This window comes from Podarcis filfolensis (assembly GCF_964270895.1).
Source record: "Podarcis filfolensis genome assembly, chromosome: 9".
Classification (NCBI taxonomy): Eukaryota; Metazoa; Chordata; class Lepidosauria; order Squamata; family Lacertidae; genus Podarcis; species Podarcis filfolensis.
The window spans coordinates 28,528,557-28,555,568 of NC_139610.1; the positions used below are offsets into that span (position 1 = coordinate 28,528,557).

Below are 27,012 nucleotides of genomic sequence, written 5' to 3' on the forward strand. Positions count from 1 at the left end.
ATGGAAGCGGAATTAATCAGTTTGCTTGAACACATCTACCGCTGTCCAGGCATGATGCAATGGGTTAATGATAGCACATTTTTATGCTCACTGCTGTTATCTTTTAGGTATGTGGATGAGTGGGCAAGCACAAAAAGTCGTATTTGTGCTCATTGTTGATCTTGTTAAGTTGTTACATTTTTTGCCCTTTACCTCATTTGTATTGCATTTTCATTTTTGGGGAAGAGAAATAACCCTTTGCAAACTATAAATCAAACAACTGAAAATAACATGCTGGCAGCCATCACCATAAGAAGTGTCAATGATACTCATTAGAGCTGTATTTCTCATTGGCTTGCTGCCTGCAGTACATGGTCCTTGTGATTACTGTGTCCTAGTAAAACACCCTTTGAATAAAGATTTAAATGTCACGATATTAAATGTACTGCAATACAAATTATGATTTTGCTATGATATGTTTCAGTTGTGTCACTCCTCAGATCAGCTCAAGATGGATGGGTTTACTCAAGGGTTCACAGAAGCAGTAGTAAGACATGGTCTCATGCACCAATGAGCTGCTTAATCTAATCAAGCAGGATTTATGATGCTGACATATATATATATATATATATACATGTATATAAATGACAAAAAGCATTTTACATTGCTATTGCTATTTAAATATTTGTTTTAGTGCAGGAAAAGGCTGCTTGGCATACATTTTCCTTTTGACCCTTGGTAATTCAGTAATAACTTTTGAAGTTAGATGTTAATAAAATGCAGGTGCACCTGGAGACATGACAGCTGCTGGGAGGTTAGAACTGCAGAAAAGGCTGACAAATAGGTCAAGCTCCATTTTAGTCAAAACACTTCTGATGAATAAACCTACTTCACAGTCATAATAATGCCACATCAAAACATTATTTAACCCTTAGACATTATTTATAACATCTCAATTAGTAGTAACAAATTACAGTATTTATAATTATTGGAGCCGGTTTTTTACAGAGTACTTTTTTGTTCATACAGGTGGTCTGAACTGTCCCCAAATTGTCCCTTCCATTGAAAAAAGCTTAAGAGAAGAAACATAAATAAAATAGGGCTAGTAATCAAACACAGGATGACACCAACAGAAATGGAAAAGGACAAAAGAAAATGAAAATTGAACAGAAACACAAAGGTAAATGCATTGACATAGGATTGTTTGCAGTGACACATCTGTCCTGCAGTCTTGTGTCCTTGAAAACACAATAAAGGCCTTTCCAAAACATAAAACCAAAATCCAGAATATGAAATAAGCAGCCAGCAATGTACTGAAAGCCACAAGTCTCCAGTAAATGTGTTAGTGATCACTTTTTAGTTTGGTACCGTGTAAATGCAGCCCAGAATCTGTTACAGTGGTACCTCCAGTTATGAAGTTAATCCGTTCCGGAAGTCTGTTCGTAACAGGAAACCACTCGTAACATGAGGCGCACTTTCTCTAATGGCACCTCCCACTGCTGCCGCACGACTTCCGCTCGCATCCCGGGGCAAATGTCGCAACAAGGGGTATCTACTTCTGGGTTAGCGGAGCACATAACCCGTAGCATTCGTAGGGGGGACGGTATGTAACACAAGGTTCCACTGTGCTGTCAAAATTCTTTGTCAAGACTGATTAGCTTTAATATGCTAAGCTGATATCACAATGCTGAGACCAGGATATTAAGCTGGGCAGGGGGCTGGGGCACATGAGTTAGTCATCCCTGCCCTAAAGTGTATGTTCACACACCCTGGTAAAAGGTAAAGACAAAGGTACCCCTGCCCGTACAGGCCAGTCTTGCCAGACTCTAGGGTTGTGCGCTCATCTCACTCTATAGGCCGGGAGCCAGCGCTGTCCGCAGACACTTCCAGGTCACGTGGCCAGCGTGACAAGCTGCATCTGGCGAGCCAGAGCAGCACATGGAACGCCGTTTACCTTCCCGCTGGTAAGCGGTCCCTATTTATCTACTTGCACTTAGGGGTGCTTTCAAACTGCTAGGTTGGCAGGCACTGGGACCGAACGACGGGAGCGCACCCCGCCGTGGGGATTCGAACCGCCGACCATGCGATCGGCAAGTCCTAGGCGCTGAGGTTTTACCCACAGCGCCACCCGCGGCCCATCACACACCCCGAGAAGGGTCTAAAAATAGTAAAGTGGCTCATAATAAGATTTTCCCTCTCCCAATTTTTTTCTCAGCCTGGGTTTTTTGTGCATTGAAGACGACATGCTCAGATCACAATTACTGGACATACTTGAGAAGATGTGGGGATTTTGCTTTTTATTTTGTTTTATTTTATTTTTGGCATTTCACAGGCAAATGAAAGAACCCAGCCCAACAGTTTTCTGTCTCCTGCAATATCAGCCCCTCATTACAACAACAGAGGAAAGATGGGGATTATGTCAAGGGTAAGGGATGAAGGGAACTGTTTCTCACTTAAACTGCAGAGCATGTGGCATAGGATTATTTAAGTCTGAAGATTTCTTTGGAAAATATTGGTCTGCTAAAAAAATAGTATTCAGTAGTATTTAAGTATGCTTCAAAGTATGTTATAGTTGCTTCCTTTAATTGCCTTTCACCTTTTCAATGAAGAAAAGTAGAAGCATGTTCAACATTTTTAGGATACATTTTATTTGTTCTCATATATAAATTACACACCATTCCTAAGAGTTTAAACCACTTGTTCCTCCCCCCCCCACCCTCAATCTTCCTTTCTGCTTTTCTCTACATTCTGGAGATTAGATTTTTAGCTTTGCTCAAACTACTTTTTGGTTTCCCATTCACTTTCCTATGTTTTCTCTTGCTTTCCTCTTTGTTGTTCTCCTGTCTCCTTGTTGTGACCTCCTGGCTTTTTCCTCTCTCTCATGTTGCGTCCCTTTGTTTCCCCGTTTCCTTTCTCCGAATCACTGCATCACCAAAGGCTTTGTTGTCATAGTATTGGAAGAATGACACGACACACCAGTCCCTCACTGCATACCCTTGTGCCAGCTAGCCAAAACAGCTGCATAGCTGAAAGGTTGGAGAGATGAGGCTCCACTTTAGGAAGCTAGGTTTCCTTCTGCACTATTGCAGGACAACAAAAAAAGTCCTTTAAAAATGCATTTCCTTCACTTGAACAATTAAATAAATACAGGGACTTGGAATCCATGCCAAATTATATTCTATATCTATGCTAGACGGCATGACTGTATCAGTTCTACTAAAAGCCCATTTATGAATCATCTGTGAGAAAGTGCTTTGTGTGCCTCAATCAGAATTTGTCCCATTTACGACAACACAATACAGAATTTTAATAGGTTTTCCAACCTTTCATTATCAATATATATTAGCACATTTTTCAGTACAGGTTGCAACTTGTCTCAGTTGGGGTAATGGTTTTGTGTAACATTAGAAACAGCTACAGACTGGCTCTTCAAAAGTGACTTCCTACTACAGCTAATATTTCTACAGCCAATAATTTCTCTTCTCACTACTTTGTTTAAAGCACGTTGTTATGAAACAGGTAAATAAAATGGGAAACCATTTCAATTTCATATTAAGTAACTCATCGTGAATTATACTTGGATGGCCTATTAAGTGAGAATTTCATATTACATCTGAAGAGATGGGAAAGCTCCATATACAAGTGAATTTAATCCATTAACTGCTTTATGGACCCCAAAACCTTCAAAGTGTGTCCCTGAGTGCCAGGTTTTACATTTAGGTTGCTGAGTTAGCTGAAATATCAGTAATATCACCAGTACATAAAGAGCTCCCTGTTGAATACATAGAGAAGGCAATCCCTGTGAATTGTTTATTTCAGCAGGCAGATGAACTAGTTATTTGTGATGAAATGCAGCATAGCTATACCCATTCTCAACAGAATCAAATTATATAAAATGCTGTATGGCTCTCAGTTTGAGGAATTATGTATATATATTTTTAAAAATATTCTCAACACCTAAGTAGGTATATGGCACAAGTACGGGTATTCGAATACATGCTTCAGCACATTAATATCTCAAATCATTTTTCATCTGTGTGGAAGCACTGCAAGTCATTGTAATTGTGTCATTCTCTATTTAGCATTTTATTTCCTGATATCACAAGTCCTCATTCTTCATCGGTTCTGTCTCACTGGGCAACATCCATATTTGAATGGTGGCTTTGCATGTATCCTGGGGTTTGTTTTATCCTTTATGATGTCCCCCATTATATGGAATGATCCTTAAGTATTTTTCATGACAATTTTGTGTTTTGCAGCACATTATAAATAGTGTACCATGCAAGAAAATGTAAAAAAAATCAAAACAAAACCAGTAGCTGCTTTCTACCAGCCATGAATGGGCCTGTTTTCAAATAATAACATCAACTTACAATAATATACCCCAGCTTGATCACTGAAATCATCTGCAGGAGCATCATTAGTTGTTCTCTGAGTTGGCAAGGCTCATTTGACAGCAACAAGAAACCAAGCGGCCCAGTCCTGCTTGAATACTCTACCAATAGAGATTCAGCAGGCACCTTCTGTTTCAACCTTGATGCACCTCCTGAAAATTCTACAAGGCTTATGCAGGAAATTCCATTATAGTTAGCTAATTTCAACATTTTATAGGTTTTTTTAATTGTATAGCTTCATCCTTCCTCCCAAAGCAGCCCAGGATGACAAACATGAAAAAAACAATAAAAACAATACAAAGATTTAATGTTATTTAGATGCACCACCACTACTGTACAGACAATTTTTAATGGCGGGTTTAATGTACTCAGCCTTAAATTTGTCACTGAAAAGTTGCCTTTAGAAAGCAGCAGCAGTGCAAACAGATGAGCCAATGGGAGTTACAAGATGGTGCTATCCTATGAGGGCTCCTCTAGGGTACAAACATCCAAAATGGCACTTTCCCCTTCTTCAAGGATGAGCAAGAGTATCATAAAGGATGAGCAAGAGTATCATAAATGCAGGTAAAGGGCCATTAATGGGTTATCTGCCCACCAAGAGTCAACACTGTTTGCTTCAAAATTTAAGAAGTAGAAAAATAAGGTCAGTTCTGCAGCAGCATTTATTATCAACACTATAGTTGACAACTTTTAGACCCCTCTAGGTTAAAGAAAACCATTCATTAAGTTAACACAAAATCTAAAATTAATGCCTTGGTAAGGATAAAAATACATTTGATTTAACAGAGTTAAATTTGTAAAAAGGGCTATTAATTGCATGTTTATATTTTCATATACTTAATATTTTGGGTTGCAATCCAGCCTACACATGATTAAAATCATCATATGCTTGACGTCAGTGATACTTAAATCTGCATAACTGCTCAGGAATGCAGGCTTAGCTGTTCTAAATGTTTCAAGACATGTATATATGTAATTTGCTTTGACACTTTGCAGGGGCAGGGAAAGTGGGAGTGGAGTGGGCTATAAATCTAAATAAAAACATAAACTGATTAATGTAACTACACCATCCACCATCTATGGACTATGCTGCTTAAACATGGCCAATACATTGATCACAGAAAATCACAATGTATGCATCAAAGAGGACAAAGAAAATCCAGTGAGGACTCAAATAGCAATATACAGCCGAAACTGCCAACATAATTCCTATAAAACTCCTTTGGCTTTCCCGGACAACAGGAAGACTTGCAATCTTCTCAAGGCAGCCATATTCCATCAGCAGGGAAGGTGAAAATCTTACATTACTCAGCGGCCTATTTTTTTGCATTATTCACCATGGCTTCTGATTCAACAGGGATCCACTTCAAAGATTTTATTCAGCACAATGCTGTGACATGGACTGAAACTTAACTAGTTTGTTTCAACATAGAGTCTACCAACATTTTAATTTCATGAGGGGTTTTAGCTTTGTATTAGTTTTTACAACTAAGTATGCATCATGGTTTTTTAAAAAACGTAAATAGTTCCATGGAAGCTTTAGAATACACACTGTCAATTGTTGAGTATTTTAGTAAAAGGAAATCATTATTCAGAACATGGAAACATAAAACAGTGAAATGCAAAATTATATATTATTAAATTGTAAATTTATCTGTTTCTCATTATGTACACATATTTTCACATATGTAAAAATACTTAAGCTTCTTCTCAGAAACAAATTCTCCCCTCGCTCCCACATGAGTTTGCTCAATTCTTAAGCGCGCTCCCCTTTTTAATAGAGAAATGATGGCTGAATTATGGCCTTATCCTTTCTAAAAAGGAAAGGTAGAGAATTTCTAAATTATAGTTCAGTTTTTTAAAATGACATTTCACTTGCCATTTTCAAGGGAAATGGTTACAAAACACAGGTATTTTCTATTCCATCTGAAGAACTTTTAATTAAATTGCTTTCATCGCCTCTACTGTTAACAGCACTTGTGGATAAAAAGACAGCTGTATATTATGCAGTTTGCCAGTGTCCATATATAACCAGAAACCAAGATACATAGATTTATAATGACAATAATCATAAAAAGCAAACTTACCTATAAAGTAAGATAGTAGTATTGCCAGTAGCACAGAGACCCCTACAGCACAGAGTGCTGTACATTTCCAGCTACAGTACTTTGAAGACTTTTTAAATTTAAAAGCACTTCTTGATAAGGTGTTCCTAGGTAGTGGCCGTGTCGGAGGTGAATAAACCGAGCCGGATGCCATTGTGTAACCCGGTGTCGCAGTACTGAACAGTGGTGTTGTCCCTGTTCCTGTTTTGAATAGGAAATGCCTGCAGAAAATAAGAAGTAAATACACATTAGTGTCTAGGATAGTTAATGGTACTTTTCTTCTTTCTCCATATTAGTTCATTTTGGGGGATAGAATCTTAACATTTATTCAGGTTTGAGCATTTTTATATACGATGGCCCTGACACAGAGATTCTGACTGGCAAAAGATGTAATCTTCTGGATGGGAAAGAGTTACTTTGATTCTGTCCTCTATTCCTATATTAGGGGACAGGTGCTGTTGACACAGTCAGCGTGTCTCTCTTATTTACAGTGTGCAAGCTGGATGCAGATGGTAAACCTATAGAAATGTAATTGTGGCGCACAGATTACCCTTCTTGGATGTGGACACTGTGGTACCACAAACAGTGTTAAGCAAACCTATTGCTCAGAAAAAAAATATTAACGGCTTATTTCTGTTGGCTACCAGAACTTTTACAAGTCCAGAAATACACAGCGTATATTAAAACTCATATTTTAAGCACCAAGATCCAAAGGCTCAGCTGAACATTTGTCCCTACACACTCAAGAGGAAATATTGTCTACTATAGAACAGCTCTCTCCCGATTTGTGATTCTTTGCTTATTCTCACATATTCCTTAGGTAACAGCCTAAACAACTTCTTGATGACAATGAGACCAAGAAATGCCATTTGCCCAACATTACCCTAATTTTGTACAGGGGTGGGCAGGGGTGGGGAACGAAAAAATGTATTTGGGGGTTTTTTCTGGGTAAGGTAGTTGAGTTCTGGGTAAGGTACTTGAGTTAGGAGGAAAAAAATGTTTTCAAATTATGTTTCTAGAGATGCATAAAGAGTATTATGTAGAATATATATATATATATATATATATATATATATATATATATATATATGTCTCAAGGTAAACATGACAGATTTCTTAAAATTTTTATAGCATACATATATATAAAGGACAATGTCAGTGAAGAAAATGAATAAATTGTCAACTCTGTCACATACTCATGATATGAATAAGATAGTCTATATTTAACTGTGATCTATGTGGATCTGGTTCAGTATCTCCTGGAGTTAATTATAAATATTGTTAGAGAGGAGCTTACTTATGGTACATGTCCTTTGAAAATAAAAAGATAAAAGGACTGCCTTCCACCCTTAGGGCTGCCATACGTCCGGATTTTCCTGGACATTACCGGGATTTCAAAGGCGGAATTGACGTCTGTGGGGGATTCCGAAAGGCGACACTTTGTCCTGGATCTTAGGCATGTCAATTGAAAAATCATGGTTTTTTGGCATTTTTGTAAATAAATTAAAAAAGCTCAACAACTTTTGGGGTGTCCTGGTTTTTACTTTGTGAAATATGGCAACTCTATCCAGCCTTCACAATTATCTGTTCAGAAACCAACCAACATCATCAACAAAAATGCCATTCCAAGGTATTGGTCTGTATCAAGACTACTGGATGGAGAGAGGTTTAATCTGATGCAAAAAAAAAAAAAAAAAGCACCTGCATACCAACCAAACAACAAAAGAAGAAAGCTCCCATTACTCCCAATCCTACAGCCACATTTTTCAGCATTGCAGTATGTGGGGGGGGGGGGAATCAAAACCCCCTCTCTGGGTGGTGTCCCAATCTGATCAGATCCCCCTTCCATTTACTTTTAAGTAAAAAGACTGCATAGAGCCAGGGCTGTCTTAAGCATATGCGACACTGGGGTGCAAAGATCTGCCCAGTGCCCACCCCAGGTTGCCCAGTCCCAGGTGCGCAGGAGGGCAGAGCCACCCGCCCGCCTCAGTGTCTCACTGGCTCGGTCGCCCTGAACTTGCAGCGCTGCCGCGGTGCTTCGACCAGCAGGTGGGCTTTTCCTCAGACTCAACTCTCGGGCCTCGAATTCTCAGCCTGGCGCCCCTGAGAGCCCGGTGCCCGGATGCCCCACACCCCTTGCGCCTATGGGTAAGATGGCCCTGCACAGATCTGTGAACAATAGCCCTTTATCAGAGGATTAAGGGCGGTTTACAATATGAAAACACAAAAATATATAACAATACTCCTCCACACACACACAAAGTTTAAAAGGCCATAGATTGTTTAATTAGCCAAAACCTGGGAGGAGAGGAATGTCTTTGCCAGGTGCCTAAAGATATGTTTTTAAAAAATCTTATTTCCTAATTTAAGCACTTTTGTGCTGCTTTTGGCTTCTTTGCTAAGGCAATCGATGAAGGGAGTTTTAAACCAGCTCCCACATAGAATACCATACATCTTCTGCTGTGTCCACATCAAGCACAAATGCACTGAGGCAGCGTGTCAAACCACGGCTTTCCGGAAAGGGTAGATACTACACTTTACAAGCGTCACACAGGTTTTCTACAAACTCCTACACAGTCACCCTTACCAAGCGGGAGTGTTATATTATGGGAAAGTCTGAGACAGCACACAGTATGGCATGGAGTTTTAGTCTTAAACTCCTTGCCATCCTTCTGCTAAAAATGTAAGTGCCTTTACAGAGTTGTCATTTGAAGATCAGCTAGGAAATTTCAGGGGAGGGTGCCAAAAAAAAAAGACAAACAGAAACCACCTTAACAAACAGAAATCTGCAATTCAAAATGTGTGCTACAATCCCTATTTGGATCTAAATTTTGAAAGAGAGAAACTGCCATAAAACTTCGTTACTCATACTTAGGTAGCATGTTAATTGTGAATATCATATTGGTAATATTGTTTGTATGCAGCAAATTAATCTAGCAGCATTTTGAAAAGCTTTTCTATTTAATGCCGCTATTAGCAATTAAACAAAATTATGAATCAAGAACTTGTAATTACTTTATACATGTAAACAATTATTCAATTACCTTTTTAAAGAGTTTTTTGTCTCAAGATATCATATTTGATGAAATAAAAAAAATCTGATATATTTAGAAAAACAGCAGACTTTTATGATAATGACTTTGCTGTGGTGTGAGCTTTCTAATATTAACAATAATCAAGTTTGAAATCTTTAAGGAATCAGATAACAGAAAGCTGGCTTATGGCCATGTTTGGATGTCAGTTTAGTGTGCCATGAGCAAGACTGTGAGTCTTGAGCTCATGCAGTCTCCCATTCCTTCTTCTGGTGCGGTTGTGAAAAATCCAAATGTTTTTGCTACTTGGTTTCAAGCTTTCTTGTTTAGCTTCTGTTTCTGCAACTCGGTTTCAAGTCGGTTTGCTTGTACAAACTACAGTCAACGCTAACTACAATTTGTCTATTTGGACATAATGACAAGTTGCAGTTAATCAAAAACAGAAGTGAATACTTCAAACTCCTCACAGGCATGCTGTGGGAGAAAAAGGGAGAGCACATGAGCCCAAGGCTTGCCTAGATTTGCTCATATAATACTAAACCATTGTATAGCACAGGGGTGTGGCCCTTTAAGCCTCTCCACCTGGCCTTCAGGATTCTCCCCAGGCCAAATATCCTCTCCACAAGCCATGCCTCCTCACTGCCCTGCTTTACATGCTTCCTTAGGGAAACCCAGAAATGAACAGAATGAGAGAGTACAGAAGTAGGATAGTAAAATCAAATTAGCTGGAAACAACATCTTCTAAAGAACCAGGAACAGCTTGTAAATCCAGCCAAAGGCACTATAGCTCAGACCACCAACTGGAAACCTTACAAAATAAATATCACCCACATTAAATGAAAGCCACTTATCCATCAGAGCGAGGATAAGTTAGAAACCATTTCTTACATGATACATTTGTGCTAAAAGTAGCCAAAAACAGAAATGTATTTTATGTATTGTGAAAAAGCCGCTGAAATCCTTACCCAGAAAATTCATTAAAAGAGAGATTTCAAAACACAACTCTGAACTTCAGTGTAATATCCAAGTGTATCCAAGTTTCCCTTTACAACTTTATATAGCTTTCTGGATAAATGTAGTCAGAAAACCTTCTAGCCACTATTTGATTTCTTTAAAATGTGAGAAAGTCAACCCTTAACAAGAAGGCTGGTGTTTCAGCTTAGCACAGGGGTAGCTTTCTGTTGGTCCACTGTCAGAATCTAGTCAGTCAGCTAGGTCCATTTAGCCCCAATCATTCTTGCCAGGCACTGGTAAGAGGAAAGGTAAATCATGGACTTTTTACATAGGGAACCCAATCCCCAAGTGACTTGTTCAGAAAGTGGTATGATAATTGTCCACTTTGTGAATTGGCACTGCCCCTTACAGCTCTAGAGACTTCTGTAATTCAGTTTACCTTGGTTGTCAAACGCCCTGGAACTCGGACGTTTTGGCTCCCAAATGCCACAACCCCGGAAGTGATTGTTCTGGTTTGCGAACATTCTTTTGGAACCTGAACATCCAACAGGGCATCCACAGCTTCTGAATGGCTGTAGGAGTGATCTGGTTTTCAAACGTTTTGGAAGTTGAACGGATTTCCAGAAAGGATTCTGTTCGACTTCCAAGGTAGGACTGTATTAGAAAAGCGCCTTTCTTTCTTTCTTTCTTTCTTTCTTTCTTTCTTTCTTTCTTTCTTTCTTGTTTAAAAGGGAGTTTTTTGGAACAGATGTGGAGCCTCACACACTGATTTTGGCCAGCACAGCACAACTTTCCAAATGAAGCATTGGGTAGTCATGCTACTCAAGTCAAAAAGTAGCACACAGGGCACCAACAGGAATCGTCCCAATTCCAATGTGAAAAGAGAGGACAGAATTCCTGTTATCATGATGCCCTTGGTCAGCCTTCACTTTGGTCCACAACCATCTTGGCATCGTTAACACCTTCAGTAGAGTCTCTTCAGGAAAAAGACTGCAAAGTTTTGACCTATCTTCAAGGAGTGTCATAACTCCACTGGCTCTTCCTGCTATATTTTGGAGCTTGGTGGGGCATCATTGGTGGGGCAGGGCAGGGGATTGGTGAAATTGACATGTGTGCACTGGTGGAACCAATACAGCCCACACCACCTGACTTTCCCATACCAACCTGGTATATCCAACAACACTGCTGCCAGGAGACTGGCAATGTGACAGTGCCCTCCCTCTTATTTCTAGATGGCAGGACCTCGTCTGCTGGGGGTGATGACAATGTCACCAAGATTGCTCTCGAATCCATGCAGCTGGAGTAAGCATATGAAGAAATATAGCTCTACAGACTCATCACAAGTCTCCCCTTTTGTTGGACCCAAGCAGATGTTTCTGCATCAAGCAGATTATGGAGCAAACTAGAATCACTACTGTAAAAGAGAGAAGCAGGACCTTATCAGAAGTAACTCTCAGGTTATAGAATGGGCTATCGGATAAGGTTTGCATTAGAAAAATATACCTATTTTTCATTAGGTAAGAAATGCTTTGCAATACTTCAGGATGAATGGCAAAGCATAGCTTTTATGCCAATATTTTGGAATTTCAATTTTGGTATTAAATTATTTATTCTGTAGATTAGATTTGCTATTATTTGGCATATTACCTTTGTCAACATTTTCTGGATTTTGAGATTCAATTGCTAATTTATTTGTGTAAGCAGTTTCAAACAATAGAAGGTGAGGGGTAGAATTATTATTTTTTTTGTTTTGGACTCTAGATCAAGTGTCCGGAAGCTAAGGATGCTTATGGTAAAGTATGTAATTAAATGCATAGTTAAATGTTTATATACAATTTTTGGTATGGATTCCCAACCCACCCCCCAGTCAGAGGATGGAGACAGGACATAACGAATTTATGAATGAACACTTGTGAAATTGATATGGAGTAGAAACTGACTGATCTATTCTTCTCTACTGGATATGTCAATTAGATACTAGTGCAGACACTACATCAAGAACAAAAAGGCAGCCTGTGCTTTAAATGTAATATATGTTTTATTTCACAGGCAAGTGCTGCATGTATACAATTAAAAAATATGGAGAATATGTGTAAATATTCTTGTGAGAACCATGCAAGTGTAGCCCTTAAGAGGTCCTGTAGTCTCTCATTTTAAACCCTTTTGACCTCACCCAAACTGGTATATAAATAATGGAATGGCACTGAAAATCTAGTCACTAGAGAATATTTGCAGCGGAAAAATATCACAGCAGTTTGACCATATTTTTGAAAGAAGAAAATCAGTGCTGACTGAACATTTCTGATTTTAATGAACAATGAAGCAATGTCCTTGACAATGAATTACTGACATACCTACACACACTTCATATCAAACTAATATGAGAAAATGAAAGCTAACACATAAAATTCCATTGCTTTTCAGTGTCATAAAGCATCATCAGGTTGTATATGAACAGAAATGGAACAAAGTAGACCTGACGCATCACAATCTCAGGATTTGCACAGAATCTTTAAATTCCCGGAAAAGGGTGTTTCAGTTCTGCAGTTTATCCTGCCTACTATGTTGCTGATATACAATGCTGAATGTAGGGGAGGGCATCAAAAAAAATACCTGAACAGGTGGGATAAGCAAGCCATGGCTTGCTTCCTTCATGCTGAGTAAGTGTATTCAAAGGAGTAAGTGGATTTCAAAGATATAACTTGGCAATCCAAGGTATACCATTGATATGTATAAATGCAAGGCTTGTTCTATTTTTGCAAGTATGATAGGTGTCAGAATCTCTGTGCTCTGGATTTCATTAGTGAGGGTGCTGACTAGAAGTGAGTGCTATGCATTAAAAATCATGGGAAATGCTAGTATGTGGTAAGAGATTCTCACTTTTGCTGTATCTGTGTGCAAATATAAATAAGTAACTAAATAAATGTCAATCCAAGTCCAAAAGATTTTCCACCATGCAAAAGTAAATTAAGACCCAGAGAATATATATGACCAATTTTTTTAAAAAAAAAAGTTGTTGCAGTTTTAGCCATGTCCACAGAGGTGGCTGCTTTCACTTAAGGGATGCAACTTCAATGTCATCTCCCAAAATCCAAAAGCAAGTAACATTATTGTATTTACAGGTAGGTATAAATATCAACAACAACATAAACAGTACATATTTATCACTATACAATACTTTATTTTATTTTATGACATGTAAGTCCTATACCCGGCTGACTTACCCTACATTTATATATATTTTTGAAATATAGGTTTATTCAGATTTTCAGCAAACAAATAATGCAGGTAGCTAAACAACATACAAAAGCCTGCAAAGAGCAACTCTTTAAAACGCAAGTGAAAAATGCATGATATGAAAACATGAGAACAACAAAAACATAATAATTCTAGCTGTGACGCTGTGAATTAGTGAGGCTGATAAGCTACATTGTCAACCTGACAGTATGTTGTATTCTAAAATCTATTATGTAACTGATGGGTTATTATCTCTGGACAAGTTTCACACCAGGAGGCGATCCCTGCTAGCATAATTTCAAAAGCAAAAGCTTATAAACAAGATAAATTTCACTGCTCTGTTACCTCTATCAGTATCAAACTTCACTTCATCTGCCAGGTACCTGCAACTTGAGGTTCCCATAACAAATATATAAAAAACAAATGCATATATGTCTATTAAATATCAATTATAAAGGTGAATCAGCATTGTGGGATAATTGAGTTAGAGGGAACAAGAGCATACATTAATTTGTGTGATAAATATGCTTATGTGGTGGATTTTTTAAAAAATTACTTACTGTGCAATCCCATATATGCCCAGTCAAAAGTTGTCCAATGAACTACAGGGGTGCAATCTGAATATACTGGGTTTTTGTTTTGTTATTTTCCCCTCTGGTTTATTACAATTATTATTTTTGCATACCTGATATACATAATACTTCTGGCTATCTGTCTTTATTTTTATTTCACTGGAAAGCTCATGAGGATACTAGAACAAGATGAATAACAGGATTTATTTCTAAATGGCTAATTATTTATGAAGGGGCAATACCCATTTCACAGGAAAAAAACATCATGACAGGCTGTGCATCAGACATGTGCAACATAATCGTGGATAAATGTTCCTGGACCTAGATCAAACTGTTTGTGTTTTAACTTCATCATCAACAGAAGCAACCAGTGATGCATTTAAAGCTAAAATTAACTTCTCTCTGTACACCACATCTAGGAAACAGGAACTCGACCAAACTGGGTCATTGCTAGCTAAGATTTACTACTGACAAACTAATGGAAAAACACAGCATATGAAATGATTGTGAATGTGACAGAGCTGAGCTCTTTCTTTCCTGATGAAGCACATTAAACTATCTGCTATTAAACGTTTATGCACCCTACTCCTACCGATATATTGTACTCCTGTGGAGCATAAGGCCTTCAGGTAAATGGATTCGATCCCTCCCATAAAAGATTAATACCTGTTTTCACAGAGGCTTAATCAATATTAAAGGCTGTCGTTCCATTGGAAATCACACCAATAAAAGCACCTAATTGTCTACTAGCACAAATGCTTCATCAAGCTTGAATGCATTCTAAACTTTTCACGCCCCTTGGTCAGCTTTGCTGATGACTTAAGAAATTGTATAGAAAAGCAAACGTTTTTGATCAAATTCTACCTTCTTACATTAGTACAGTAGATTATTCAAATGTGCCTCCAATTCTGTCTATATAATGAAATTAACAGATAATTAAATACAATGCCATGTTTTTAACTGTTTCGTTAAAGCAGAATTCTGATGAAAAAATTATGCAACATTAGTAAACTACACTATAACCTGTCTCTCCCATCCTACGACATGCTACCACGCTAAATACAATACAGTGGTACCTCGGTTTAAGAACAGCCCTGTTAACGAACTATTCGGTATATGAACTCCGCAAAACCGGAAGTTGTGTTCCGCTTAGCGAACTTTACCTCAGTCTACGAATGGAAGTCGAATGGTGGAAGGGCACCGGCAGCGGGAGGCCTCATTAGGAAAAGAGCGCTTCGGCTTAAGAACGGCTTTGGTTTAAGAACAGAATGGATTAAGTTCATAAACTGAGGTACCACTGTATGAACAATTCACAGTATCACTTAAGTGAATAAATTCACTTAATCAAAGACAAAAGTATTTCTCCTGGTATAGACTAGTAGGTGTGGACTTGGTATTATACCAGATTTATATAATGTCTGATTTTATCAGTGCTTTCACACACCTCTTCAGATCAGGGGCAAGAAACTGGATCTGGACAGTGGGCCAAGACTCCCCCACCCTATTGGAGGCCATTTTGGTTGGTGGCCAGTTACCAATTCAACATCAAAGGGAGCACGCTTTGAGTGTGGTCCCGATTCCTCTTTTCTTTATTTGAGGTGAGGCTCAAACAAGCACAGGTACAAGTTCTTGTCTCCCATTGCATAGTACTACGGAACTCCTTTTTGACACCAGAGCAGATTAGCTGAAGGCATCAGAAAAGCATAGCAGACATATACACTGCAGTGCCTCCCCATTGGCCCATGGAATGATTATCCTTAAACACACTTAATGGTCCATCACCTGAAGTCATAAGAACATAGTAACATAAAAGCCTCCGGGATCAGGTCAACGGCCCATCTAGTCCAGCATCCTGTTCTCCCAATGGCTGAACAGTTGCCTGTGGGAAACCAGCAAACAGGATTCAAGCGCAAGAGCGCTCTCCCCTCCTGTGGTTTCCAGCAACTGGTATCCAGAAGCAGTGCTGCCCACAGGTACACTGTAATTAATTGCCAGTGAAAGCTGCTTGACCTTGTGAACATATTGTATCCTAGACACTCTTGCATTATACCTTTGTAACATGGAGAGCATCCCAGTTGGATAATAATTATAATTTTATAATTTTATTCAGTGCTTTTCTAGAAAAATAGGTGCTGGTACTCTCCATGAAGGTGTTACAGTAAGTGCCACACTTTTTAACAACAAAAAAGAGGTGTCTTTACTGCATACCTTTGAGTACCCCCTTTAAAAAGCACATGTTTTATTATTTATACCCCACTCATCTGGCTGAGTTGCCCCAGCCACTCGTAAAAACATAATAAAACATCAAACATTAAAAACTTCCCAATACAGGACGGCCTTCAGATGTCTTCTAAAAGTTGGATAGTTATTTACCTCCTTGACATCTGATGGAGTGCCCCACAGGGAGGGTGCCACTGCTGAGAAGGTCCTCTGCCTGGACCTCAGTGTCTGGGCTGAATGATGGTGAGATGCTCCTTTAGGTATACAGGGCCATGGCCATTTAGGGCTTTAAAGGCAGCACCAACGCTTTGAACTGGGCTCAGAAACATACTGGGAGCCAATGTAGGTCTTTCAGGACCGGTGTTATATGGTCCTGGTGGCCATTCCCAGTCACCAGTCTAGCTGCTGCATTCTGGAGTAGTTGTAGTTTCTGAGTCACCTTCAAAGGTAGTCCCATGTAGAGCGCATTGCAGTAGTCCAAGTGGGACCAGAGCATGTATCACTCTGGTAAGACAATGTATGGGCAGGTAGGGTCTCAGCTGGTGAACCTGGTAGACAGCTGCCCTGGACACAGAATTGACTTGTGCTTCCATGGATAGCTGTGAGTCCAAAATGACTCCCAGGCTGCACACCTAGTCCTTTAGGGGAGAACAAAGCTTCTAATTGCCTCTTTGTGATCATGACAAAGGTGAAGGAAGGTGGAGCACATAAGCATAAGATACCCTACAGCTCATTTTCATCACAATAAGCTGTGGTTTATTGTGAAGTACAAACTAGCTCTTTAAATGTTCCTTATAAGTTATGAATGCCTCGTATGCCAAGATCCTTGTCTGCAGGATGAGCACTTAAGAGAGGGCCTTTTATCTAGTGGCACTCAAGGTTTTGGAGTTGGCTACTCCAAAAATAACTATCCTATCTGTTTTCAGGCACCAGGTCCTGCTGTTTAATGAAGCTTGTTACCTTGGTAGTAGCTAAACATTTGGTAGTTTTATTCCTGCGCTGTTGTTTCATCTTAAATGAAACAATAAAAAAACTAGAGAAACATTAACTAATGAGGTATCAAAGCTTACTCAATAAATTCACCTCAGGACAGGTTTTTAATATATCTCTTATCAAGTAACTACAAATAAGCTATGTTGTTAACAGCAAGGAGATACTGTTTTTCATCAAAATGTTATATGTAGTCCAGAACGTCACATAAAAGGTTCAAATGACTAAAATGACTCCAGTTTCACCACCCTTGTCTTTCTATAGCCTGAATCTCCGCAGTAAATCTGTGTCTGGAATGTATCAACTTCAGACTGCAAATGGATGCCTATGGGACCAAACAGTCCTCCAAACAAAAACAAGCAAACAAATAAATCCTTTCATATAGAACACTAAATGTCAGGGAGAAGGGTTTAGCTGCATTAGTTTCTATAATTGTATGTGTTCAGGCATGTGAGACCGCACCTACAACCTGAAGTGGTACAGCCCCAAAGTTTACCACTTCAGTGAGAACTAGGCCTACTGGCTGATCTCACATAAAGAGAGTGGGAATGGATATCTAGAGGAGTAATGAGCAGTGGCAATAATAATCATAATACTAAAACTTGGAAGATAGTTTTGTGGCTTCGGTAAGCAATCAGAAAGTTGAAAAAGGAGGGATGGCAGGAATAAATTATTATTCTCTAAAGGAGTGGAGCTACTAACATGAGTTTGATCAAACCGCGGGAGGCAGTGGAAGACAGGAGTGCCTGGCGTGCTCTGGTCCATGGGGTCACGAAGAGTCGGACACGACTAAACAACAACAAAAGAGTGGAATGACTTTTATCATCACCACTTGTTCAGACTGCTTTTTAAGGGAAAGCGACAGTTTCTCTTCTCTACTGAATTTAGACAGTTATTAAGTAAGGATAGGAATCCCTGCTCCACATCCCTTTACCATTTGTCCTTTTTATCAGTAACAACACAGCTTCATATCCTATACATATTGACAAATACTAGTTGCAGCAAGATACTGCTATCAGTGGAGGTGAGGGAGAAAAACAGCTTTATAAAACATCCATCTGGAAAGACAGTTCCAAAACAAACATGATACGTTGTGCAGAATAATCTCCATCATTCTATACCCTTTCACATCTTTAATTTACCCTCAGGCACAAAATATTTCATATGCCTAAGTAAAGTGAGAGTGACATCCTGGGCCTTAAGGCAGGGAAAGTTTCTCCACTTTCCCCCATCCAGTAGGGATGAGGACAGCAAGTGCACATTTTCAGAGCTCCATGTGGCAGGGAGTACAAGGAAGGAGGTAGTTGTCCCTCATCTTCAGAACTGCATGGGGAGGTTGTTAGAGCACCCACTACTATTTCTCGCCATTTTTCAACACAGAGTCCTAGTTGCCTGAAACCATGTACAGGTGAATAGGCATCTCTAAGGAAGCTCTAACTTATCAGTGCTTGGGGAAATCCTCACACAAGCAAAACTGATGAGTTACAAAAACATTCCCAACAGGGGTCAAAACACAAATGGCATTCCACTAATGTTATTCATCTAAATGAGCTGAAAAGACAGACTTCACACTCTGGATCTGTTAATGTGGTAATCATAGGTCTAAGCCTAAATGGAGACATTTGTAACTTTAACTGGTCATTATGGAAGAATGAAAGGTCACATAAGTACAGGGTGCATTTAAATACAACCCTAAGGCTAAGATCAAGTAATCACAATGTACAAAAGAGTGAAACTTGCTTCAGAAGTGGACAAGCTTCTCTGGTTGCACTGTGATCACGTGTCTGTTAACTCCTATAAACAATTCTTTGTGATAACTAATACAGCAGCACTAGTAACGAACATTAAGGAGAAATTGCTTGCTTCTAGATAATAACATGTCTGAAGTGCAGCTTCTATACATGTTCTAAGTCAAAACACTGCAAGGGAATAATTAAGTTACAACGTGAGCTTTGGGACAAGGTGGCAGTACCAATCTTGGCTGTACTGGGTTAAAATTCCACAGATTACACCTCTTGCTGGCAGAATTAAGGGATGCATCAATCTTAGGCTTCTTAAATATTCTGAGCAAAACTGAAGTCTTACAAGTTCCTAAAGGATTACCTGCTTTCCAGTGGCACATTACTGCCAAGGACCCAGCTGTCCTGCAGCTGGACCGACTCGGGTGTGGTTTGCAGCTCGGCGGGCAAAGCAGCCGGCGGGGCCGGACTCTGGTTCCTCCTATTTGTCAGTGAGTTTCTGTTAAGGGAGGTGATAGATGGGTGATGCTGTGCTGAATGCTGCTTGTGAGAAGGTGGCAAAGGTTGCAGGGTCGACTGGCCTTGGTTATTTGGAGGTTGCTCTGAGAAGAAAGAAAATTAAAGTTTGTTATATACATCATCCTCACCTTTACTAGATCTAAAGCAGAAACTGAAATGAAAGACCTTAATCCAATATATTTGCATGTTAGTCTATTGATTGTCTTCAATGACATTTTTCAAGTGTCAGTTTACCCTTGATAGACTAAGATCTAATTAATATACAACAGATGGTGTGGCTGCTTTTGGTTTTAATTTGTTTCAGGTTGTGTTTTCTTTCCTTCCTTTTTTTAAACTGGTTTATTAACACCTACAGAAAATAACAGTTGACAGTGCCCTAACATGCCTTTAGAATTCAGGTTTTTTTAAACAAACAAACCCTGAAATTAAATGGGTAATTTAAACAGAATACAAAGGTTTTTGAAATGCATGTAATCCCTATAATTATTTAATGGATTTTTTTAAAGCTTTATTTAACTGCAATAAATTATTGCAAGCTAGTTACTAAACAGCAGTAGACTAGTCTAGTTTAGAGCATTTCAAATAAGGCAGATCTGCACTATGATCTGCTAATAGATGCTAAGTATTCTTTAGCAGAAGGTCACTCTGTGAAGCAGATGTTGCTTCATGGATATTTAACAGCCTGAATCACATCTGATTACAACGTCAGAAGACTCATATACTTAATGACCGTTACATCCATTAGAACACACACAGAACAGATTTTCCAATTTCACACTATGTGGTATAACTATGTTTTAGAGCAAGTCACAGGTGATCAGAGAAACTTGCCATCACAACAGTATATATATGTCATGGTTCCTAAGAAAGTGTATACCTATTGTTTTTAAAGCAATAATGCCAATATTGCTTCTTTCAGCACGCTTTATATCATCCGTGGTTAATAAGGGGTGCTTTTCCACCTTCTGTACATCATAGAACAAATGGTAGATACTACAGATCCAGTTCCTAGCACATGTTTCTGAAGCTATACAAAGAATGTACATGGGTCAATTTCATCCTTTTGATTTCAGTGGTAGTAGCTCGACTTGCATCTAATTACCGTATTTTTTGCTCTACAAGACTCACTTTTTCCCTCCTAAAAAGTAAGGGGAAATGTGCGTGCGTCTTATGGAGCGAATGCAGGCTGCACAGCTATCCCAGAAGCCAGAACAGCAAGAGGGATTGCTGCTTTCGCTGCGCAGCGCTCCCTCTTGCTGTTCTGGCTTCTGGGATTCAGAATATTTTTTTTCTTGTTTTCCTCCTCCAAAAACTAGGTGCATCTTGTGGTCTGGTGCGTCTCATAGAGCGTAAAATACGGTACTTCATCTTATTGGACTTGTGAATTGGGCTGACAGAGACATGCAGTTTTGGCAATAGCATGGTTAAAAGCTTAACACAATCCACAAAGTTTTCTCAGACTTTGGTATAGAAAAAGCTTGACAAAATCATATGAAGAAAATATTATTATTCAGGTAGCATACAATTAATCAGATTTGTCTTTACCAACACCAGTGGGTGTCAATGCATATGATTAGAATCACTATAGAAAGCTTTAAGGCACATTCACAGCTAGCTACAGGATAATTTAACATGCTAAAGCCCACAAAGGCTTTTTTTCAAGTCTGCTTAAAACTTTATCTGATTTAGATTAGAAGTTAATTATCAGCTTCTAGAGAAGTAACTTAGGTCATTATGTAAAAATACATATGAAAATGATTACTCGAGCTACAGGAAGTCCTATCTTAAGACTCTTTCTTTACATAGGACAGTAAGTTTGTCTCCCGTTTGTACAACAGTTATTTTCTTCCTGATGAAGTGGACACGAGTCCACAAACGTTGATGCCTTAATAAATTTTGTTAGTCTTCAATGTACAAGTGACTTTAAGCTTTCTCTCTAGATTCCCCCCACCCCAGTGCAATTCTCATCTAATATCTAACATGGCTACCACAAACCACTTTATTTCATGCAAACATCTGTTACTGGCACATCCTTTTAAATTTTATCTCTTCACTTCTACATCTCATTTACAAACTATAATCTCCGTAACAAACCACCTCTTTTTAAAAAAAGAATAAAGGTCCCAATCCAGAAAACGGGAAAGAAAGTAACCCAGTTATCTGTGACAATATCGTAAGCCTTAGTAAATTCACCATTTCATTTAGAATAAAGTTAAAATTCCCTCTGCTGCAATTCTATACAACTTACCTGGAAGTAAGTATAATTGAACTCAGCAAGCCTTAAAGGTAAAGGTAAAGGTACCCCTGCCCGTACGGGCCAGTCGTGTCCGACTCTAGGGTTGTGTGCCCATCTCACTTAAGAGGCCGGCGCTGTCCGGAGACACTTCCGGGTCACGTGGCCAGCGTGACGAAGCTGCTCTGGCAAGCCAGCACCAGCACAGCACACGGAAACACCGTTTACCTTCCTGCTATAAAGCGGTACCTATTTATCTACTTGCACCTAGGGGTGCTTTTGAACTGCTAGGTGGGCAGGAGCTGGGACCGAAAGACGGGAGCTCACCCCGCCATGGGGATTCGAACCGCCGACCATACGATTGGCAAGTCCTAGGCACTGAGGTTTTACCCACAGCACCACCTGCGTCCCTATCAGCAAGCCTTACTTCTGAATAAATAAGCATAGGTTTGCATTATAAATGTATCTATGTTGGAACTAAGTTTACTAGGTTGTCACCCTACTTGTGCATTTTAATAGATTCAGGTAATCAATAAATCTGGTCACTATGCTTCCTATCTAGTTCTCCACCAGCCTACTTGATTCACAGCTCATTTTGCTGTTGTTGCTTTTATGTAAGGCCTACCCACTTACTATTTTTTTAAAGAAACCAATTGAGAATAAGTACCATACATCTCTTTCCCTTAAAAGCTCAAATATTTGTCAATTGTGAAACATAACTAAGGGTGAGTAATGTTTACTTTCACACACTTTTGGTTGAACTTAATTTATTGTATACATAAGTACAGAAATATCTGTTGGGAAGCACCCAGGATTTAGCAAAGTGTCAATTGAGGGAAGTTTATAGGGAGTCAGATCCTTATTCCAGAGGGGATCAAATTGCCAATATCCTCTCTTAAATACCCATTCACTGAATATACTCATTGTCCACTTAAGGGGGAGGGAAAGACTTGGTAATTTTACACTCATGGGAGATGGACAGAGGAACTAAAAGACTAACAGGAAGAATAAGTGTCATTCTGGTACCCAATAAACTAGACAGGCTCTCTTGTGAACTGCCCTGACACCTGTGGTTATAGGGTGGTATACTAATATTATATTATTATTATTATTATTATTATTATTATTATTATTATTATTATTTTTAAAAGAACCTAGTTTGGATGCAACCCTAAATCATCATTTAGCATTAGTGGGCTGAGTCTGTTTGAGTCTCAGGCTTGAGTGACCTCCCCTCTCTTTCTTTACCATGCACCATAGGAAATAATTGGAAGCATCTGCTTCAGTCTTTCATCTAGCTGTAATTTGTCATAACAGTCAATGCAGAAAAATTGTGGTCAATTTAAACTATAGTTTACGGAAACAAACCAAGGTTGATCTTTGATTTCCGATTCTGGCTTATTTCAGTAACAGCATCCAAAACAGGTCAAGAGGTTGTAAATTAGATGATATATGCTTGAGAGCAGGCCCTTGAGAGCAGACCTGAGTATAGCTGGGGAAAGGGGTTCCCTTCTTTAAAGATAATTTTAGTTCAATGTTATGAAATCCATAATTCTCTCTCACAAATTTAGGTTACTCATTCAGCCAGGCTTCTTCTTATTTCCTTAAAGAATGGTGATGGTAACCCTAGACAACTGGCAACGTCAACATAAGCAGTTTCATGATTTGAGTCTAAGGTGGCCAATTATGGCGCCTTTCATAACCATGTGGCAGACAAATACTCAAGAGGTGCAGTTTCTCCTGTCACACTACTGCAATGATGAAGGAAGCCACACCTGTCAAGCATATCCATTCCATACAGCTATTAAAGGCACCGGAACACATTTCAAAGTCAGGTGTTGGCAATCCTAATTGATACATAGGAAGGAGGATTCTTTTCAGACTTAGTGAAATGTCAGTCAGCTGGTGAGTAATTCTAATGGGGCTGCAGCCAAAAGCATCCCAGCTTTCTGGCTGACAGCTCCATTTTGATGCTAAGCCTGAGCGAAAAGAAAGAAGACATCGAGCCTGAAGGCTATAAAGGCAGCAGCTACAATAACTATTTTGGAAAGAGGCAGAAATTCAAGAAAATAAAATAATGTAGAAGCATGCAGCTACATTAGTTTATCTAATATACGGAAGGAAAGATTATTTATGCAGTCAAATGATAAAATACAGCACATTGTTTTACCATGTATTGCTTGGCTAGTCCTGACTGATCTCATTACGTAATAATTGAGATATAAGCAAAGAAAACATAAAAAATAAAAGGGTGCTTTCCTGTGTAAATTGTCTTCATTAAATAAACATTCAAAATGATGCATGCTATGAAGACTTGAAGTGAACTGATTGGGAATGGTCTGTCTAAAATATTCTGATTTGTTTTAAACACCCATCTACACAGTTGTTTAGCTAAGAGAAAAAACTACTGGAAGTATTTTCCACTTGGGCAGTAAAATGATAATGGTTAGTTTCTCTTTTTAGCTTTCCATCAAAACCCCTTTTCAAAAACCTACATGTAATTGTTATTATTGAATTTAAGCAGGATACAGCATAAAACAAACATGTGAAAGATTGAGCAGCAAGATGACAGAAAAATTAAAATGGTTCAATACACAGAATAACAATTTAATATTTTGTAATTTCTAATCTTAGTTATTAAAGTTATTAAAGAATGGAAAAGTTGACCACTCATCTCCACTTTCAGGCTGAGGGAGCTGGTGTTTGTTCGCAGACAGCTTTCTGGGTCATGTGGCCAGTATGACTAAACAGCTTCTGGTGCAGGGAACAGCATGATGCATGCCAGAATGCACAGAAACACCATTTACCTTCCTGCTGCAGCGGTACCTATTTATCTACTTGCACTAGTATGCCTTTACTATCCCATAATGTACTAGTTACATGTACTAGTTACATAACAGTTGGATAACTAAGACTTGTCAGTTAGCCACTCATATAAAATAGTGATTTTTCATTTGATAAGAACAGTACACCGGGAACAGGATTTAGTATTAAAGAAAACCGAGCTACTTTGTTAACAAAATACAAAAATGAGTGTGAAATATCAGAGGGTGAGGGTACCCAATAGGTCTCCAACTCTTAATGAGTTAGAGACTTCCCCTGCATGCAAAGAAAGGCTCTAGCAGATTGAGTAGATGAGACCAATAGTGGGTCTAATGGTCAAGGAGGTGGTTTCTGCACATGCTGTAGAGGAAAATGAGGGGCAGATGGAGTTCGTCATATAATTCCTCAATTCTAGATATAATTCCTCAAAGTAGACCATTTGCTGCAGCATTCAAGCTATAATACTTTGTCAGCAAAGCTCAGTTCTTCTTCCCCAGGTTGTGCATCCATTGACAGTATGCATAGTGCTGAAAATATAATAGATGAAGAACTGCAGTCACTTAGTGGTAAACCCTGCAACATCTCTGGTGGCAAAGTACAGTCTACCCTAGTTTCATCATTACTGGCAAATGCAACCAGTGGGTTAGTGTAAAAAATTATGAGTGCAATCCACTCAACTTGAGCATGTTTAAGCATACTTACTTTCACTGAGAGAGTTAAGCATATGTCCACAAAAATCAATGGGAATGAAGCATACTTAAGCATGTCTTTTTTGTATTTGTATTTGTGGGATGTAACATAAGCAGTCAAGTACAACACTTCCTGTTTGCTCAGAGTGGACACGCAGGGGGGTGTTACTCCATCCAGCTGAACTTCCTGTTACACCTGGTCTGGAGCATCCTCCCCCTGCATGTGACCAGGTAAGTAGGTGTGACCCTGGGAGACTCCATAAAAGGGGCTGGTCACGCAGCCATCTCCCTTCTTCTTCGTCTTGATGCCATGCTCTCTTGATACTGATGTATTTTGCTGTCTGCTGGCTCTCAGCCACCAGGACATGGGCTCATTCCCATTTGGGATGAATTCAAACCCTCTTCTGTAACTCTAAGCTAAAGCCTGCCTTCAGGGATCCAACTGTGAACTGAATGTGAGTAAACTTCTTGTTATATTTTTAAAAGAAGCTCCTTGTGTCTTTATTCTTTTTAGGAGGGATAAAAGGGGACTTACCAGGAACCCAACCCAATCTGAAAAAGCCAGATGGGATTGCTTAAGTAAAGAGATTCAAACGAAGCTACCAACTAGCTTCCTGCTATATACTGGGGAATGCACTCTGCTGCTGACTCTGAAGCATGAGTTAGGAAGGATACTGTTAAATCAATATATCCTCTCCTAGTATCTACAACATTCCCACAGTATTTTCAGCAACTAAACACTTTCCTAATGTCCCATTATAGAACTACCAATAAACCCACCCACCCACCCTTTCCTTTTTCTAACTGCAAGACTACTCTCCCTTTCCCTTTCGATTACTTTGAACAGGGACTTGTACTACTGGCAAGTAAAGCAGTGATACAAGGTTTCAAATTATTTAACATCTGGAAAGACCTCTAGAAACTGACTGTGACATGAACTGGACCAAGGTACACAAAATGGACTTAAAAGGCATTGGAAACCTATACAACTCGCAAGCTAAGGACTAATGGAGTAAAAAACCAAACCAATAAAAGTGATTGTTAAGCCCATGAAGGCAGTGACTGCAATATATTTGAATGTAGCTCAGCGACTGCCACAATTAATCAGTCTGCCCGGCTTATCACTTCACCAAGTGCCAGAATGCATATACATGTATGTGGATAAAAACTACTGCTGGGCAGTAGAGAAGAACACATCACAAATAAATATTCTTCATTTGTGACTGAAAGTAGGATTACAAAAACACACTGCCCACCACATGAACTCTCTTTTAGTCAATACATTTCCACTAAATGTACATTTCCACTAATACATGCCCTCTCTGCATACCATGGTCCCCCCCCAAAAAAAAACACACGATGGCTGTAACCATCCAGTCAATTTTTCTGTTCAAGTAGTAAAAGGGTGAAATTTCTTACCACACGTAGCTGCTGTGGAGGATTTTAATAAGTGTAAATACTTAGAAGTTCATCTGAGGAAAGTTTGTAGCACTTGGCACTTTTTAGTTTCGGGGGGGGAAGGCAAA

At 39.1% G+C, this 27,012-nt stretch overlaps 1 protein-coding gene across 50 annotated transcripts in view; it reads right to left on the reverse strand.

Moving 5' to 3' along the window:
• Nucleotides 1-27,012, reverse strand: part of TENM3 (teneurin transmembrane protein 3) — a 1,278,808-nt gene that overhangs the window by 120,681 nt on the left and 1,131,115 nt on the right. For all 50 annotated transcript variants that reach the window (XM_083630968.1, XM_083630934.1, XM_083630945.1 and 47 more), the window contains 2 exons: nt 19,587-19,824; nt 6,461-6,699 (listed from right to left, as the gene is read on the reverse strand). In XM_083630968.1, the coding sequence (XP_083487094.1) occupies nt 6,461-6,699; nt 19,587-19,824 (477 nt within the window). The remainder of the gene's footprint in view (nt 1-6,460; nt 6,700-19,586; nt 19,825-27,012) is intronic.